General features: G+C 56.9%; 1 protein-coding gene across 1 annotated transcript; it reads left to right on the top strand.

The window, feature by feature from the left end:
* The first annotated feature begins 5,713 nt into the window (after positions 1-5,713).
* On the top strand, positions 5,714-15,398 carry UNC93B1 (unc-93 homolog B1, TLR signaling regulator). Its single transcript, XM_037002474.2, has 11 exons — positions 5,714-5,892; positions 6,000-6,141; positions 6,660-6,813; positions 8,961-9,122; positions 9,343-9,475; positions 9,796-9,889; positions 10,461-10,585; positions 11,081-11,263; positions 11,734-12,007; positions 13,831-13,949; positions 14,713-15,398. Exons 1-11 carry the CDS (start codon positions 5,797-5,799, stop codon positions 15,034-15,036), a joined length of 1,806 nt encoding a protein of 601 aa, XP_036858369.2. The 5' UTR covers positions 5,714-5,796; the 3' UTR covers positions 15,037-15,398.
* Positions 15,399-18,921: the final 3,523 nt, after the last annotated feature.

Here is an 18,921-nt window from a genome sequence, read left to right as displayed (position 1 = left end):
CCCATACCAGGGTGCAAAGTCAGAAGCCACTGGGGTGCTGTGCCCTGGACACAGTTGGCACTCACTCATTTACTTGCTCAGCAAACCTTTACTAAGCACCTACTGTGTGCTGAGCATTGTGCCGAGCCCTTCACACAAAGTCTCATGTACTTCTCAGACGTGACGGTCTGGGCTTTACAGATGAGATGTCTGGCTGGAAGAGGCGCAGTGCCGGGCCAGGTGCCCAGCGAGAGGGCCGCTGGGTGTGGGGGGTTCCAGCCCAGCCAGGCCTGACTTCCGGCCACAGCATTTACAGGGTGCCCTGAGCCTGTGGGTCACCCCACCCCAGGGCCCTCAGGTCTGAAAGCAGCAGCCACTGCCCCCTGGGCATTGGCTTGTCTGGTACTGGGCAGGGTCCTTGGCCCGTCTCAGCTCTGGGACCTCCCAGTAGTCTGTGAGAATCATCATCCCCATGGCTTTTATCTTAAAAAAGAGCTAAAGATTCGGCTCAATACCAGGGCAGTGGTGTTAGGTGAGTGAGCAGTGAGTCAGCTCGCCCTGTTTGGATGCAATTCAGGGGTAACACACTTTTCTTGCTCCCCAACATCTTAGGTCTCTTTCAGGGTGTTCAAACTGGGAGCAATATTTTTCTCTCGTATTTGCTTTTTTGTAAGGACATCTTTTATTTTCATAGAACAAAAAACAAAACTTATTATAGAGAAAACCATTTGAAAAATGGTGACAGGGCACGGGGCTGCTCCTTCTTGCGGCTGTGGCAGGGGGTGCCTGCAGCCTGTAGAGGGGTGGGAGGGTGTGCAGGCCCTGAAGGCCACAACTGTTGTGTTTATGTGGGTCTCCTCAGAGGCACTCCCAGGCTGGAGTGTCAACGGGAAGTGGTGTTATCAGGCCCCAGAGCGTCAGGGTGGCCAGGGACGTTAGACCGCAGTGGGACCGCTCTGTGAGCACAGAGACCCTGGAGGAGCCCAGGGGCGGCCCACACGCCTCCTGGGGCACAATGCCCTGGCTTTCCTTCTCCCCCCAGACTTCCACCACATCCCCTCACTGGTCCATCTAATCAGGGAGCCTGTTGTTCAAGTACGTGAAAGCTCTGGACTCCAAGAGCACTTTGCCTGAGGTCACATCCAAACCCCAAGTCCAGACAGATCGTGAGATGTTTTTTCTAGCTGATTGTCAGAGTTACTGAGCATCAGCAGATTTTGGGAGCCCTGGGGCTGAAAGTGCCGGTTTCCCAAATGCACCTGGTTTCACTCTGTGGGAACCCTACCGCACTGAAAGTACTCCTTACTCGACCTGGCACGTTTGTATTTGTGTTCTTTGCATTGGTGTCTGAAAAAAAAAATGAATTGACTTTTTGTGACATTTAGACGTAAATATATTTCCTTTTTATAAGGTTAGAATAACATCATTAGCCCCTGGGCACCATAATATCAGGTCTTGAAACAAGTTTCCAGGACTCCCTACAAATGTGAAATCAACCAATTTTAATAAAGCAATCTTTTTTGGTAATAAATAAAGCAGCCAAATAAAGCTTTAATAAAGCAATCTATTTTATCTATTTATTTTATTGAAGTATAGTTGATATACAGTATTATATTAGTTTCAGGTGCGCAGCACAGGGATCTGACAGCTATGTGCGTTGACGTCTGTCCGCGCAGTTATTATGATCATATTGACTGTATCCCCTGTACCTTTCATCCCTGTGGCTTATTTATTCTGCATTGGAAGTTTGTGCCGCTTTACCCCTGTCACCTCTCTCCCACCTCCCCACCCCTTAGAGGAAGCATGCGGTATCATGGGAGGCAGCAATTCAGAAGCAGCTTCTGCGCTTTTGAGTGAGAACAGGCTGGCATGCTGGTAGGGGTCAGCTTGGGGGACGTTCTGGGGACACAGTGGTACTGGTGTCCTCCTTATGCAGGGACACCACTCCCTGGAACAAAGTTCCTGCTCCTCTCTCACCTTCTCTTTGCGTCTGGCTGTTTCTTAAAACACAGTCCACTTGGTTTCGTCTGGTGGGTCCCTTCCGGTGGGAGACACAAAATGAATGGGCCCTGAGTCTGCCCAAGACATCCACTGTTCAACAAGCCTGCCCCCCCCGCCACCCCGCGTGAGAGCAGACAAGCCCACCCGGAGACTTTAACCTTCCTCGGACGACACACACCCACACAGGGTGTGGAAAAACCCTGCGAGCTTGAAATGCACCCACTGAGTCTGAGAGCTTCCCTCCCTGCCCGGTGGCGCCTAGCAGTGACCCCGCCTCTCCCCGGACTGTGGGCTGTCAGGCTTCAGCTTCAGGAGGCTGCACCCCAGAGCTCCCAGCTTCCCTCCAACTACCCCATCTTCCCTCCCCTCCTTTATAAGACTTCTGTGGGCTGTCCTCTTTCTGATGAGGTAAGGAGCTTTCTCCACTGACTGTTCAGCCTGGGGCATCTCCTCTCTCGCCTCGAGCACTGCTTTGGCCCCTGAGAGCTTCTGTCCCCCTTGCCCCGTCCATCCTGATTTCAGTTGGTGTGGGTCCTTTTCTGCTTACTCCTATTTTGCAGGTGAGGAAATATTGGGGTGTGCACAAGGCCAGGTGAGGGGCTTCCCACTCAATGCCCATGGGAGGCCAGGCGCCCAGTTGAGGGGCATCTTGGGTATCCCGCCTCACTCACACCAAGAGGACCCTTCCCCAGCCTGGCCCTCCCTGGCTGGTCCTGGGCTCCCATCAGAGGATCCGAGGAGCTGCGGCTGCCAGCCAGGCACACAGGTTGAGTTCTTCCTTTCTCCCCTGGCAGCCCAGAGCAGAGAGGGGGCAGGTGCCGGTCTCCACCCAGGCCCGCGGGCCCCCTTACACTCTGATTCTAGCAGCGCGCTCATGGAAGGGGCAGGGGCTTGGGGCTGGTGTCCTCCTCACTTACCCGCAGTGCTCCGGCCACTGCCTCCCACCCCTGCCCTGCTGACCCCGCCCCTGAGGTCACTCCTCCTACCTCAGGTGGTCATGTCTGCCCCACCCCAGGGCCATGTCTCCTGCTGCCCGCTGAGTTCTACAGGACTAGATCCTCCCAAGGGCACCCACGTCCACTGACAGCCCCATGACCTTCTGGACCTCCTCATCCCTCCCCACCCAGAGACGCAGCCACCCTCTGGACTCTGTTGTCACCCCAGGTAACGAAGCCGGCGTCCATTCTCTGATGTCACCTGGCACCCATGCGCCCCCACTCTCCCGCCCCTTCCTTGCCCCAGACCTCAGGCCCTGCCCTCTCTCCTGCCCTCTCCATGTCTCCCACTTGGAGGCACCCCTGGCATGGCTCCCCAGTCCGCTTCCCCACTATCAGTACCCAGGTGTGGTCTGGAGAAAGCTCCTCACCTCACAGCCTGGAGCCCCTGGAAACCACGCCCTCCACGCCCCCAGCTGTCCCCCTTCCCAGCAGCCCTTCTGGAGTGGTATTTGCCATCCGTTCACTTGTCCATCTGTCCACTCACATTTATTGAGCACCTACTTAGTGCCTGACACAATCCTCTGCATAAAGGGAACATGTGAGCAATTGCCAGGGTGTGGGGGTCATGGACAATCAAACCCCAGAAAACCCGAAGGGAAGCAGTCAGGGCTGGGGGTTGTGACCCTTGACAGGGATGGTTTCTTATCCTGAGAGCTGAGAGTGGGAAGAACATTCTCCTGGAGCAGCAGGAGGAGTGAAGTGGGAGGAGGGAGGAGAACTGGGTTTTTTTTAATGGAGATATAATTGACACCTGACATTGTGTAAGTCTGAGGTGTGCAACAAGCTGATCTGATACATTTATGCTGCAATATTATTGCCACTGTAGCTTTAGCTAATATGCTAGCTAATATCTCCATCATGTCACATAATTATCATTTCTTCTAGTGGTGGGAACAACTGAGATCTATCTAGTTTATTAGCAAGCTTAATGTTTATTATACAATTTCATTGTCTGTAATCTCTGCACTGTGTGTTAGGTCTCCAGGACTCTAGCTGCAAGTATGTACCCTTATACAACAAGCCTCCCATTCACCCACTCCCCAACTTTTGCTGACCACCATTCCACTCTTGGTTGTTTTTTTTAGAATCCACATATAAAGAACATCTTGCCATATTTGTCTTTAACTTAGTTTACTTGGTGTACTGTCCTCGAGGTTTATTCATGTGGTTGCAATGGTAGGATTTCCTGTTTCTCATGGCTGATAGTGTTTCATTGCATATATATCACATCTTTATCCATTCCTCTGTGGAGGGACACTTAGGTTGTTTCCATATCTTGGCCATTGTGAATGCAGCAATAAATGTGAGAGTGTATATATCTCTTCAGTAACCTGTTTTTATTTCTTTTGGATATATACCCAGAGGTGGGATTGCTGGATCGTATGGTAGTTCTATTTTTTTTTTTTTTTTTGAGGAAACTTCTCACTGCTCTCCAAAATGGCTGGACTAGTTTACAATCCCAGCAGCGCACAAGGGTTCCCTTTTCTCTACAACCTTGCCAATGCTTATTACCCCTCGTCTTTGTGATGATAGCCATTCTGACAAGTGTGGTTCTGATTTGCATTTCCCTGATTAGTGACGTGAAGCACTTTTCATGTGTCTGTCAGCCATTTGGATATCTTCTCTGGGAAAAAAATGTCTATTTCCTCTACTTATTTTAAAATCAGATTTTTTTTGTTATTGAGTTGTATGATTTCTTTATAAAATTTGGGTATTAACCCCTTGTATGATAAATGGTTTGTAAATGTTCTCTCCCATTCCATAAATTGCCTTTTTATTTTCTTTTACTGTGCAAAGGCTTTTACGTTTGATGAAGTCTCACTTGTTGATTTTTTTCTTGTGCTGTTTGTACTTTTGGTATCATATCCAAAAAATCATTGCCAAGACCAATGTCAAGAAACTTTCTCCCTGTGTTTTCTTCTAAGATTTTATGGTATCCGATCTTACGTTTGAAAATGTGATCCATTTTGAGTTATGTTTTGTGAGTGGTGTGGCACAGGGGTCCAGTTTCATTTTTCTGCACGTGGTATCCAGCTTTCCCAACACCATCTGCTGAAGAGACTGTCCCAGGAACCGTATGTTCTGAAAGCTCCCCAGGTGTCTCTAACCAGGGCGACAGCCAGTGCGCTAAGGTGCCAGCTCCAGCGAGACGGGAGCTGCATGGGCGACCCTTGCAGCCCAGGACCCGATGCCCCGTGGGGACGAGGCTCTGGACTCTCCCACAGGCTGGTGAAGGGGTCGCCTTGCCGTGGTCCAGCGGCCACCACAATCTCAGCCTCCCAGTGGCCCTGCCAGAGCCCCCACTTGCAGATGCCAGAACTGAAGCTGAAGGGTGCGTGGGAGGTGGGCACGGCGCCGAGCCCCGTGGTGGGGGTCCTCTGGGCTGCTGCCGGGCTCTTTGCTGACCCGCAGACACCGCAAATGGGGCCTGGAGGCGGGGCTGGGGATGACAGGGGTAACACTGAGCGGAGCTTATACCAGGTCTGTATTCACTCAGTAATCCGTCAATGACTCTAGGAAGTGAAGAGGTGCTGAATGTTCCCCTATTACCGGAAAATGAGGCACAGAGAAGTGGAGCTAATTCCCAAAGTCGCAAAGCCAGGAAGTGGCTGAGCGGGGACTCCAGCTCGCGTCCCCTCGCCCTGAGACCGAGTCCTGGCCGGACGCGACACACGGGCGCCCCCACCCCCCGCGCAGGACACGCCTCCCGGGGGAGGTGGCCTGGGGGCGGGCGGGGGCTGATCCCGGACTCGGGAGGAAGTTCCCGGGTCGCGGCTCGTCACCCGGGGCCGCCGTGAGTCTCTGGCGGGCTCGGGCCATGGAGGCGGAGCCGCCGCTCTACCCGGTGGCGGGGGCCGCGGGGCCGCAGGGCGACGAGGACGGGTGCTGCGTCCCCGACGGGCCCGAGGCCCCGGTGAGCGGGGACGGGGGCCGAGCGGGGCGCGGGGACGCCGGTCTCCCCGGGGCGGGCGCGGGGCCTGGGCGCCCCAGCCGGCTGCGAGCGCTGTGCGTGCCCCGCAGCTGGACGAGCTGGTGGGCGCGTACCCCAACTACAACGAGGAGGAGGAGGAGCGCCGCTACTACCGCCGCAAGCGCCTCGGGGTGCTCAGGAACGTGCTGGCGGCCAGCGCGGGCGGCACGCTCACCTACGGCGTCTACCTGGGTACGCGCTGCCCGCCGGCCAGGGGCGCTGCCCCCTGGGCCGCCCCGCCCCCTCCCAGGCCCCTCCAGGAAAGAGAAACTTAGGGGCCCGCGGCCTGCCTTCCTCTTTCACTTCCCCGCCGGCCGCCCTCGCAGCCGTAGCTGCGCCCTCCGCCCCCAGGCCCCCTCCCCCGGTGGGATCAGACCGCGCAGGGTCCCCAGGCCCCACCACCGCTTTCCTGGGGGTGCGGGCAGGGGCTGGGCGCCCTGGGTAGGTCCGCCGGCTTTGGGATCAGGAGCGCTGGAACCCAGAGACAGACCGAGCGATGGGGGGCGCGGCGAGGGCTTCCGGAGTCAGGTCGCTGGGGCTGCCGCTGGCCGGCGGGACTCTCGGCTCATCCTGGCGTCCCTTTCCGCCCTCACGGGCGTTGGTATCGGGGACCCCTCTGGGACTGGCGCTAATTCCAGCGTCGCCTTCCCGCCTGTGCTTGATTGCCCCCAGAGCCAGGCTGCCCCCTCCAGGCTGCTCCCTGTCCCCAGGCCTCCTGCAGATGCAGCTGATCCTGCACTATGATGAGACCTACCGCGAGGTGAAGTACGGCAACATGGGGCTGCCCGACATCGACAAGAAGATGCTGATGGGCATCAACGTGACGCCCATTGCGGCCCTGCTCTACACACCCGTGCTCATCAGGTGTGGCACTGCTGTCCCATGAGGGCTCGGCTGCCACCGTGATCTTGAAAGGGTGCAAAGGCTGCTGGAATATGGGGTCTCTGGCTGCCCTGTGTTCTTGGAGAGTAGGGAGTTGGGGAGAGGCTCTGTTCCCCGACCCCAAGGGGTGAGCAAGAAGGGGTGGAACTGGGTTTGGGGAAGAAAACAAGAGCTGTGTCCTAGGGCACAGTGGGTTTCAAGTAACAGAAATCCACTCAGGCTCCTACCCTTGGCCTCCTCTGTGACCTGGAGCCACAGTGACTTTCTGGGGTTAGGGCTGCGGAATATCTGGAGTCTGCTCAGCCAGTAAGGCTCAGGCACCCACCCTTGGCCCAGTCAGCTGCGGCCAGTGTTAAGGGACATTTCTCACTGCAAAGGCACAGCTGAGCAGGTGCCCTGGAGGGTCTGCACTAGACATGGGCCTTGGAGGCATCTTGCCCAGCTTCCCTGTAGGGCAGAACTCCCCACCAGGTGGTAGGTCTCTGCTCAGATGGGACCCAGGGCACAAAGTGGATGGCTTTCAGTTCCCCTATCTCAAAAAAATAAAAAAGCCCCCAAACCCCTTTTCCCCAATTATACAAATAGCATTAGAATAATAACTGAAATCAGACAAGAGAAAATCCTTCCTAAGCCCTGCAGTAAGTCAGCGAACTTGGTTGTCCCCCAGCATACGTGGCTGATGTTTATGGCCTCGTCACCAGAGTGTGTGTGCAGTGCTGGCTTTTACTTCCTTTCTTTTCCCTGCACACAACTTGGCCTGCTCCAATCTTCAAGGTGAGGACTCTGTGATGGTAGCATCTTCTGCAGAGGGGGGCACCGAGCTATGGCTCAGAGTTGGGCATGACAGCTCCCTCTCCTTTCTTACATGCTCACTTTGTGCTTATAGCTGGTTTCTTCTTAAAAAAGAAAAAAAAATTCCTCGGATAATTTCCCAGCAGTGCCCTTACTAGGTCAGAGGCATGTGAAAGGCTTTCTGGCTCTTGAAACCTATCACTATGAATAATAACAGCGAACTCTTATTTCGCTTCCTTTGTGCTGGGCAGTATACAAGAGTTATCTCAGTCCCTGCAGTCCAGGTAAGCACTCTAATCCTAGACACAGAGAAACCGAGAGTTTTTACAAGGGTCCCTGGCAGCAGCTGACAGACTGCAGGTTTGAATCTGGCAAAGTGGCTTCAAGCCCCCATGCTTGACCCCTGTGATTTCCCAAAGGGCTATGCCAGTCTGCATGACCTGAGCTGCGTGTGTCATTTTGAAACCATAGCCTCACCAGCACTGAGTCCAGTACTTTTATATTTGCTGTTTTACTCCATCAAAATGTACAGTGTATTTTTTGTGGCCTATCCTTCCCCAAATAGATTGGAGGGGGCTGCCTATCTATGTATTATATGGCAAAATAAGGATAATAAAAGAACCCGGAGCCTGCAATAGAAAAGAGTAATTGTATCAAAGAACTAGGGTCATTTGGCTTTGAGCTTCCTGAAACCGAGACAAAGAAAGGAGTAAATTAACACAAATACTCAAAAAACCCCAAAAATTCCAGAAGTGCCTTTAGGCTGACCAGCCTCCATGCTCTGAATGGGCCCTTTTTCTGTCCGTTTGAACACTGTGACATTTTCCCAGAGCCAGCAAGCCTGCTGTCCTCGGAGCCAGTGAGCAGGAAACTCAGGGAGAGAGAGAGGCAGGGTGCCGGCTGTGCCTCTGGCCAGGAGGGGGCCCAACTCGGGTCATGTCCCTTGGCCCTGCAGTCGCAGCACATGAGCTCGGGGAGGGAAGGGGGTTGGGAGCCAGGCCAGAGCAGGAATAAGAGCTGGGTGCGCCCATGGGCCCCTGACTCATGACTCTCTCCCTCCCCTTATCTCTGCCCACCCTTGCAGTGGCCACGAGAGGCTCATGGGTTGCTCTGTGCCCGCACCACAGCTGTGAAAGCTGAAGTGTGTGGATGCAGTGGTTGGCCTGAGACCACCAGCAGTCCGTATCTCTGAGATTCCATGTTAGGGCCCCTGACTCCAGGGCCGGGGGACTCCCTACTCCCACAGCCTCGTGAGCTAGGAGTTGGGGCCACTCTGGTTTCAGGCCATGGGAGTCCGGGTAGGCCCATGGTACCAGCAGCCCTCCCATTGCCCACAGGTTTTTTGGTACCAAGTGGATGATGTTCCTGGCCGTGGGCACCTATGCCCTCTTCGTCTCCACCAACTATTGGGAACGTTACTACACACTTGTGCCCTCAGCCGTGGCCCTGGGCATGGCCATTGTGCCTCTTTGGGCTTCCATGGGCAACTACATCACTAGGTAAGCCTGGTGGACAGCAGGGCAGGGGGCTAGAGACCTGGCAGAGTCTCTGCTGCATTGCTGACCTTGGCCAGGGGGACCTTGAGCCAGTCCCTCTTGCCCTCTGGGCCTCAGTTTCTGCATCTGTGAGACAGGCTGGCCAGCCCGCAGCCCTGGGTGCAGGAAGCAGAGGTGTCTGGCAGAGGTCAGAATGGGGAGTCTTCTCTCCTTTGTGGTCCAGGATGGCCCAGAAGTACTATGAGTACTCCCACTACAAGGCGCAGGATGAGCAGGGCCCCCAGCAGCGCCCACCCCGGGGCTCCCATGCACCCTATCTCCTGGTCTTCCAAGCCATCTTCTATAGCTTCTTCCACGTGAGTGCCACGCATGGGCCTTGTGTGTGTGTGGGGGGGCGGGGTTCCAGGCCTGGAACCCATACCTTGAGCCCATTCCACAGTCTTTGGACCCTCTAGACCCGCTACCCTTTCTTGAGCCAACCCCTGATTGCTTATCTCTAGCAACTGACACCTCATCCCTCTCCTGTCCTCGGTGCACTGGGTACTCCCCGTCTCCACCTGCCCCCAGAGGTGGGAGGGCTCCCGACCCCCCAAGGCTGTGCCTAGACTCCTCCCAGATCATGCCCGTGCTCCCTGCCTGGGTGCAGGCCTAGCCCAAATTGCCCTCCTGTCCACAGCTAAGCTTCGCATGTGCCCAGCTGCCCATGATCTACTTCCTGAACCACTACCTCCATGACCTGAACCATACGCTGTACCATGTGCAGAACTGCGGTTAGTCCTCTTGGAGAGGGGGTCCCCAGGGCTTCTCACCTCCCCCACTGAGTCATCCAGCAGACACTGGGCCGTCGAGGGCACACAGAAAGGATGCCCTCACTCAAAAGGCTCAGTGTCCCACTGCTCTCATGGGCAAGGCACGGGGCCCTGTAGGAGTAGGTAGTTAGGACATCTGACCCATCCTTAGGGGTATGGGGTTGGGCAATGCATCAAGGAAGGCTGCCTGGAGGAGGTGCCATCTGAGCTGTGGCTGCCTATGAGATGTCTCTCAGAGCCAAGCCTACCCTCAGAGCTCAATCAATTCCGGGTAACTGAATGAAGGTGGGTGTCTCCTTCCTCCCCAACCTTCTGGACACAAAGGCAGGAAAGGGGAAAGGTGCTGCTCTCTTCGGGGCACATCCAGCCCCAGAGTCCTCACCTCCAAACTGCTCCCCAAAGACCCTGCCTTTCTTTGCAGGCACTGTTCTTGCCCACCCCCTCTGGCCCTCCCATCCCTCGCTGCATTTCTCTGTGGTTGAGCTGACAGTGCCCTGCTCCCTCACGGGGTCCCCCACCCGCCCCTTCTCAGGTACTAACAGCGAAGGCATCCTCAACGGCTTCAACAAAACTGTTCTGCGGACTCTACCGCGGAGTCGAAACCTCATAGTGGTGGAGAGCGTGCTCATGGCGGTGGCCTTCCTGGCGATGCTGCTGGTGCGGCCTGGGACGGGGGTCGGGCGTTGTCAGTGATGCCGGGGGACCGGGGCGGGGAGAAGGCGTGCCGCTGGGATATGTGGTCTCAGCCGGGAGCCAGGGCTGGGTGCTGGGGAGGGGGCCTGAACCTAGGAGTTGGGGCTGAGGTTTGGAGACGTGGCTGATGGCTGCAGACTGAGGGGGACCAAGCCTGGTTCGGGGTCAAGCTGGAGACAGGGTGCGAGGGGATTGGCTGTGACCTGGGCTGGGGGCGGAGCCCAGGGCTGAGTGTCGGAAGGTGTGGCTCCAACCCAGGGGCGGTGCTGGAAGCCGAACGAGAGAAGTTAGGGGCGTGGAGGAGGATCTGAGAGGCGGGATCTCAGGGATTGCGCCTGGGGCGGGGCCTTGAGGAAAGGGTCAAGGTCTCCAAGGGCGTCTTGGGGCGGGGCCTGGGGCTGAGGCGGGGCTGAGGGCCGGCGTCCCTGGCTGCCCTACGCTCACAGCGCCGGTCGGCAGGTGCTGGGCCTGTGCGGCGCTGCGTACCGGCCCACGGAGGAGATCGACCTGCGCAGCGTGGGCTGGGGCAACATCTTCCAGCTGCCCTTCAAGCACGTCCGCGACTTCCGCCTGCGCCACCTCGTGCCTTTCTTTATCTACAGTGGCTTTGAGGTGCTCTTTGCCTGCACTGGTCTTGCCCTGGTATGTACAGCGTGCCTAGGGTTGCCAGACAAAATATAGGACGTCCAGTTAAATTTGAATTTCAGATAAATGAAATTTAAAATATATGTATACGTATGTACAAGTATGTCCCAAATACTACCCTCTCTTTAACCCCATTATCCCTCTACCTACAGAAAGTAATTTTAACCTCTGTAAGCCCCAGTTTCCTCATTTGTGGAGTGCGTGTAATAACGATGCTCACTCCTAGAGTGTTACACGGTTGAGGTGGGATAAAGCCCTTAAAGTGATTATGCGCAGGTACAGCTTTGGTGTCTGGGGACACTGTACAAGCATTTTCTCATTGCCCCTCTAGAACCTTCCATGAGCCTTGGAGGGACTTAGACCCCCTGTGTCCCAAAGAGGGCAGGGTGTGGCCTAAAGTGAGGCCTCGTGTGGGGAAGGCCTGAGCCTGGGCCAGATACCCTCCAACATGCGCCCTGTTCCTCCAGGGCTACGGTGTGTGCTCAGTGGGGCTGGAGCGCCTGGCCCACCTCCTCGTGGCTTACAGCCTGGGCGCCTCTGCCTCCTCAGTCTTGGGCCTGCTGGGGCTGTGGCTGCCGCGCCAGGTGCCCCTGGTGGCTGGGGCCGGACTGCACCTGCTGCTTACTCTCAGCCTCTTCTTCTGGGCCCCCACGCCTCGGGTTCTGCAACACATCTGGATTCTCTATGTAGCAGCTGTTCTTTGGGGTGTGGGCAGCGCCCTCAACAAGACTGGGCTAAGCAGTGAGTATAGCCGGGGGCACTGGGGTGGCTGGGCAGGGGTCCCTGTGGCTACTTCACAGTGGTTGGTGAGGAGAGCAGACATCCCAGGGGCAGACATGGGGTCCCAGGGAGGACACCCTGGGGGCCTGTCATGGGGTCCTGTGGATATGGGGGAAGTAGGTGGAGATCCCTGTGGATACTCCAGGGATGGAAGCAAGTCCCATGGACCTGTAGGGACAGATGTGGAAGGGACACCCTGGGGACAGGTGAGGGGTCACATGCCATGTACATCCTGTGGATGCCTCAGTGTGGGCATGGGGCCCTACAGACATTGGGAAGTCTGTGTGAGATCTGGTGGGGTAGGTATGGTTGGGGATACCTCATTTTCATACCAGGAGACACAGCCCACCTTGGTATAGTTTTCAAGATACTGGGAGCTGATTCTGATCTGTACCCTAGGGAGCATGAGAAGCAGCAGTGGCCTGTCCACAGCACACTGCAGGGTGTAAGTGCAAATCTGGAGAGGAGCAGGAATGAGCATGGAACCCCAACACTGGTCTGTAGACTGAGAGAGTCCAGGCCCAAAGGCCAGGCTGCTGCAGTGGGAGCAGGGGAGAATGGGACCCTGTTTGCAGAAAGGAGGGGGTGGGTCAGAGTTCAGCTGTATGGCAGTTGCTGCCCACAGGTGGGCATATACCAGGGACACACAGCCGTACACACAGGTGCAACCATCTGGGTCTTCTACATTGGGATCTTTTCTGGTGGGCTGGTGCTGTTAACAGTTTTCAACATCACCCCTGGAGGTGTGGCATGGTGGAGGTCATGTTACTGTGGGTAGGGCAGGAGCTGGCCCAAGTGACCTCTGCACCCCCCAGCAGAGAGAGAGTTGGGCGTCTCTGTTATGGGGCTGGCGTCCCACACTCGGGACCACACTCATCTGGCTTTTCTGTTCAGGAGCAGCCAGCTCTTGGCAGCATCCAGCCTGGCCACCTTGTGCCCATGATATGTCTGGACTTGGGACTGGTCCCTGCATCCCCTTCTGCCAGGCTCCACTCCCTGTCTCCTCCTTGGGGACTCAGGGGGCTCTGTGTACATTCATAGCTCCAGGGGGGTACAGTCACACTGCCAGGCCTTAGAATGGGTATGTTAATGTCCTGGGCGGTGGGCGAGGGTACGATTTGCCATGTGCTGTACAGGCTTTCTCACATTAAAACCTCACAACACAGCATATATGTGTCATCTCATTTTACAGGTGGGAAAAATGGCTCTGGGAAATTAACCTACCCTGAGTTACCCATAGAGCCAACATATGAATCCTCCTCTTTGTGCCAGCTCTCTGCAGTGTACAGTCCTGAGAGTAGAATCTGAGTCTCCTGACTCCTGTCTGGTGCTTTCTGCCCACTCCAGGGAGGATTCTTTGGGAAATAAGTGTAAACTTCTGAGCTTCAGGTTTGATTGGCAGAATGCTTGCTTGCCCTCCCTGAGCCCTGAATGAGGAGAAAGAACCCCTGGCACTGCAGACCTGGGATCCTAAGGAGGACAGAATGTGACTGTACATAGGGCTTTCCACTTTCGAGGCCACACATGTGCCGCCCACAGCAAGGCCTACCTGCATCCCCCAGCTGGGCTCACATGTTCCTGCCTCTGCGCAGCACCCAGCGCAGCGTGATAACCAGAGTCTCCACTAGGGGGCAGGCCATGATCTGGTTACAAGGGCTCTCTAGGAATTCTGGAGCCAAAGGTTTTAACCAGGCAGGACCTAAGAGGGTCGCAGGTGGGAGATCAGCTCCTCTGGGCCCTACTTGACACCTGTCCCCTTCCTGCCCTGTCGTACCTGCCTTCAGCACTCCTGGGAATCCTGTATGAGGACAAAGAGAGGCAAGACTTCATCTTCACCATCTATCACTGGTGGCAGGCCGTGGCCATCTTTGCAGTGTACCTGGGCTCCAGCCTGCCCATGAAGGTAAGGCCGCGCGGGTGGCAGGAGGACTCCTGGGCATCAGGCATCCCTCACGCCACCCCCTAGGCAAGAGATACTTCCTGAGTGACCGCCCTGGCCTCACAGCCCCTGAAGGGCACCATTGGCTTGCTGCCTTACCTCCTGCACGCCTCAGTTTACAGTCTCTGAGACGAGTCAGTTTGCTCTTTCCTGTGGGCACATCCCAGCCACCTTGTGGGCAGTTTGATAGTCAGATGTGGGGTTCTGCGCTGGATGCCGAGGGCCTGTCTCCCTCCATGCCTTCAGGGACAAGGTTCCTGGAGCTTTGATCCCACCCACTGCTGTGTCAGTTTAACAGGGAGTGTGCATGCGAGTGTGTGCGTGCGCTGAATTATGCAGTAGAGTTATTTCTGACCGTGGGTTAATCTGAGATGCAGAAAAATCTGAGGTGCATTACTTGAGGTCCTGGTGTGGAGGGGACAGAGTAAGCCCCTGTAAAGAGGGGCCAGGCCTGTGTCTGGGCATGTCAACATCCTGACATCTACCCCATGAGGCAAAGGGTTATTATTACAGTTAGGGAAACTGAGGCCCTGAGAGGCAGGGCGACTATATAGGGCTGAGCCTGGCCTTCAGCCTGGCGCGTGGGGTGGGGGGGTACTCAGGACGGGTGCTGGAGAAGCGGGGGTGGGGGTGGCTCCGGGAGAGGTAAGGGAGGCGACAGCGCCGGTGCGGGACGGCGCGGGACAGGCGGCCCGCGGGTCCCCTACATCCCTCCCTTTGCGCCCAGGCCAAGCTGGCCGTGCTGCTGGTGACGCTGGTGGCGGCCTCGATCTCGTACCTGAGCATGGAGCAGAAACTGCGACGGGGCGTGTGCCCGCGCCAGCCGCGCATCCCGCGGCCCCAGCACAGGGTGCGGGGCTACCGCTACTTGGAGGAGGACAACTCGGACGAGAGCGACGCGGAGGGCGCGCGCGGCGGCGGTCCTGGGGACGGCGCGGAGGAGGAGGCGCCGCTCGTGGGGCCCGGGCCTGGCCCCGCGCCCCCTGGGCCCTGCCGCAGGCCCTGCCCCTACGAGCAGGCGCTGGGGGGTGACGGGCCTGAGGAGCAGTGAGGGGCTCAGCCGCCGTCGGGTCGCGGCCGTCCCGCCTCGCCGTCCTGGGGAAGGACCCCCTGACCGCCGCCCGCGTTCGGGACGGCCCTCCGGGAGCCTGGGGGCCGCCCCGCAGCCCCCTCCCGGGTAGGCCTGGGCCTTGAGACCCCTCGGCCTCGCCTCCGGGTTGAGACAGCGCAGCCGCCGCCCGCCGCCCTGGCCGCCCGACACCGCGCCAGCGCGTGTCCCGCCCGAACAGGGCCGGCGCTCCGCCGCCCGGACCCAGCAGGGGGCGCGCTTTGTACTTCCCACCCCGGGGTGCGCCTCGGTCCCGAGGCGCGACTTTTTATAGAAAATGAGCAATAAAAATATTTTGTACTGTCCTGACTGGCAAGGCTCAGGCCCCCGGGGGTCGGAGAGTGCCCGAGATGTGTGCCTAGCTGCCCGACTGCTGGTAACTGGGCCGCTGTGTGAGGAGGCCTTGAGCCCTCCCTTGGGGGAGGGGCTCCCTAAGCCCCTCCCACCGGGCTGCCCTCCCTCCTGGAAGCCCCTCCCCTCCCTGGTCCGCCAGAGTCCGGGACCGAAGCCAGAGCGCCTGGGGTGTCCTGCAGGGACCTCAAGGAAAGTGGCGCGGCTGTCAGCCCCCCGTGGGTCCAGGGAATGATGCCGACTCCAAAGGCCCGGCTCCCCTGCCCCTCCTGTAGTCTCCCAAGCATCCCAGCCCCCAGGCTCACCCTAACCCTTCCCTGTCTGTGGGGCGCACCTGCCCCCAGCTCCCCAAGCAACTCCTTGGGGGCCGGGTCCACTTCTGAGCTGTGTCGGGGCCACACAGCGCCGGGTATGGGCTGGGGGAGCGGTGGTCCGGCTCAGGCCACAGAGGCTCAGATCCCCGGAGGCGGGGGGCGCCCCTCTCTCGCCCCTCCCCCGCTGGCGGAAGAGGAGACCGAGCCCTCACTGAAGAGCTTTGGCCGCCTGGGGGAGGCCAGCCAGGGGCCACGGGAGGGTCATGGGACCCCTAAGTGCACCCGTGCCTCTGCTGGGCAGCACCATCCCTCACCGCACACCCGCTTCCCCCCATACCGCACGCCCTTGTCCACACCCACCTCAGCGCTGGGTCTCCTGGGTTCTCCCACGCACCAGCCACGGCTCCTGCCTCTCCTCTCTGCCCCTCACCGCCCTCACCCGCGTTCCGGGCCTGCAGCCCCTGGAGCCCCGGAGGCGCTGTGGCCTCAGGCAAGGGCCCAGGTTCCTTCTCTGCAGAGCGTGTCTCTCCGGGAGAGAAGGCAGGGGTGAGAGCCCTCAGCACGGTGGGCAGTGTCCCCGAGGCCTCACAGAGGTGCAGAAGACAGCTTAAAACCGCCACTGTGTGTCTGTCCCCCCGAGCAAACCAGTTCCAGGCAGTTCAGTTTCCACACCAGATCTCGCCACCCTCCTTTCACACGGTATCTCTGAGAAGCTGGGTTGCCTGTGGTTTGGGGGATAATAAGTGAAAATCACCATGAGGCGAGGGTGTCCAGTCCGATTCCCAGGTGTGAGGAGCTGACTGGAGTGTGTAGCTGATGCGTAAGTAGTGGTTTCTGAAGAGTGAAACAGAAGGACCATTTTATCTTTCCGTTAATGTGCATTCTATTTTCTAAATGACCGCTAAGTTATTAGAACATAAGTACGTACTGCTTTGGACTTAAAATAATCCCTGAATGGAACTGTTCGGTGCTGCTTTTGGCCCAGGAGCCCTGTGGAAAGTGGCTGAGAGACTAAGGGTGCCAGGGACGGAGAAAGTTTGGGGACCCCTGTATGAACACACGGCTGCCCAGAGAAACCTCTCAGTGAACGTCAGCTCTTAACCTAGGTACCCACAGTGAGTCCCTCCCTGGCCCCCATGGCCCCCAGTTGCCCAGAGGACTGGCTGTGTCCTTTCTGGGCCCAGTTCTAGGGAAGATGATCAAACCGATGGTCAGTGACCCCTGAGAAGGGACCCCCCCGGGCCTGCCGCAAACCAGCATAAGCCAGGTGCCAAGGTGTCTTTGGCAGATTCGGGGGTCCTGCAGTCATGGAGGCAGTGAGGGCTTCAGCCTCCCCCCAGGCCCTCCCCAGGTGGCTTGTGCACTCAGACAGGTGAGGGGCTGAAAACTGCCTCCCTCCCACTCAGACTTTGAATGACAAGCAGAGCAGAAAGGGGCCAGTTCTCCCCCTGGCAGGGAAGAAGGGTTCTCTGGAGAACCATGTGGCCATATCCTCCTGGCAGAATTCCAGCTGAATTGCAGCTGTTGGGCTTCAGTGTTGGGCAATCAGACACTCAGATAATAAGCCTCTGAATGCAGGGCAAGTGCCATTTGGAAAAGTGTGGGCCCCCAGACACGTCAGGCAGGGCTAGAGAGGGGGAGGGAGCAGGTCTGCAAGCAGTGAGTTCAAAGTCATTTTTAACATCCATCTTCATACTGGACACTCTGATATTGAGCAGTCACAAAGGCGGCCACTTGGGAGGGGACATAGTTTCTGTCCCCCATCAGAAGGCTGGCTCTTTAGGGGCAGGGCTAACTGAGCCATTAGATGTAAATGCCTGGTCATATTATGACATTGACATTGGTGTCACCTCTTCTGGTCTCTGTCACCTCTGGATAAGGTGACTGGGTGGAGCTCTGGAGCCCAGAGTGGAAGGTCAGACTGTGTCACGGCCACCACTGCTCCAACAGCTCTGTGATGTTGTCAATCCACCAGAGAGATTTTTTGAATGATTCTAAGAATCTAAGTCGAAGATTTTAACTATCTTTAAGTTCTCAATAGCAGGTTAGGCCTGAAAAGTCTCCTTCTGGAAAACATGTAGAGATGCCGGACACAAACTACTTTTTAAACATATAGCTGAGCTCTCAAGAAAGTCGGCCAAGTCCCCCAGGCCCAAAACCAAAGAGGGCCCTGGAGCCCAGGACAGCGTGGACAGGTGGCTGAGACCACGGCCACACACTGATGCTGGGCCCCTTGCTGGGCAGCAGGCTGGTAATAAAACCACGCAGAAAGCTGGCACCATAAAAAAGCAACACTTTTAAGGGTGGGCAGGAGAAATTCCACCTGTGGGCCCAGAAAGATGTAAGGAAATTTGGACTTGGTGTGGGGGAGAAGCTTCCCATGAGCGCTGGGTGTTTTCAGGCCGGGCTTCATGTGAGTGAGGAGCCCTCCAATGCAGTGACCCCATCCGTGCAGCCTAGGAGCTCCAAAGTCGAGAAGTTAGCATTAAAAAGTAGTCGTGGCTTAGTGGTGCCCCTGATGAAAACACACGGAAAACCTCTGTGAGGGGTCCCGGAAGCCTGGCAGGCCAGGCTCCCTCAGGTAGGCCCCTGTGAGGGTGCGCTCGCAGTCCTAAGTCACAGCATGCACGGGAAACAAGTCACTGTGAGTGAAAGACAGACCCCGAAAGGGCAGGGTTAGACACCCCTTCATGTTCCTCCCTGTAAGAGGCTGTGAGTAGGCGTGTGCGGCAGGCAGCTTCTGAAGTGCTCCCAGGGGTCCCTGGCCCCTGACACGTCACAGCTCTGTGTCATCTCCTCCCCTTGATGGTGAGAGGGACCTAGTGACTGTTCTCTAATAAGGAGAGTATGTCTGGCCATGAAGTAGAATGTTAAGCGGGCCTCTGAGACTCCTGCCTTCCCAGGAGTGTGGGCAGGACAACAGAATGACATGGCAGCTCACCCTGGGATTAGGTTCCCAATCAGTTGCCTTTGAGCGAATCAAAAGTATGACTCTTTTAAATTTAAAAGGTGGTCAACTGAAGAATTTCAACAGATTATAAAGTGTTAGAATTGACTTACTCTCTTAGATCCTAGGAGCTGTAGACCCTGCAGAATAGTGAATAAATCAAGTGATACTAGACAGCAATGAGGCCCAAAGATGGCCCATTGAGTATTTCACCCC

The sequence above is a fragment of the Manis javanica genome, chromosome 11 (genome assembly GCF_040802235.1).
Source record: "Manis javanica isolate MJ-LG chromosome 11, MJ_LKY, whole genome shotgun sequence".
In the NCBI taxonomy this organism is placed as follows: domain Eukaryota; kingdom Metazoa; phylum Chordata; class Mammalia; order Pholidota; family Manidae; genus Manis; species Manis javanica.
This window is presented reverse-complemented; position numbering and strand designations above follow the sequence as displayed.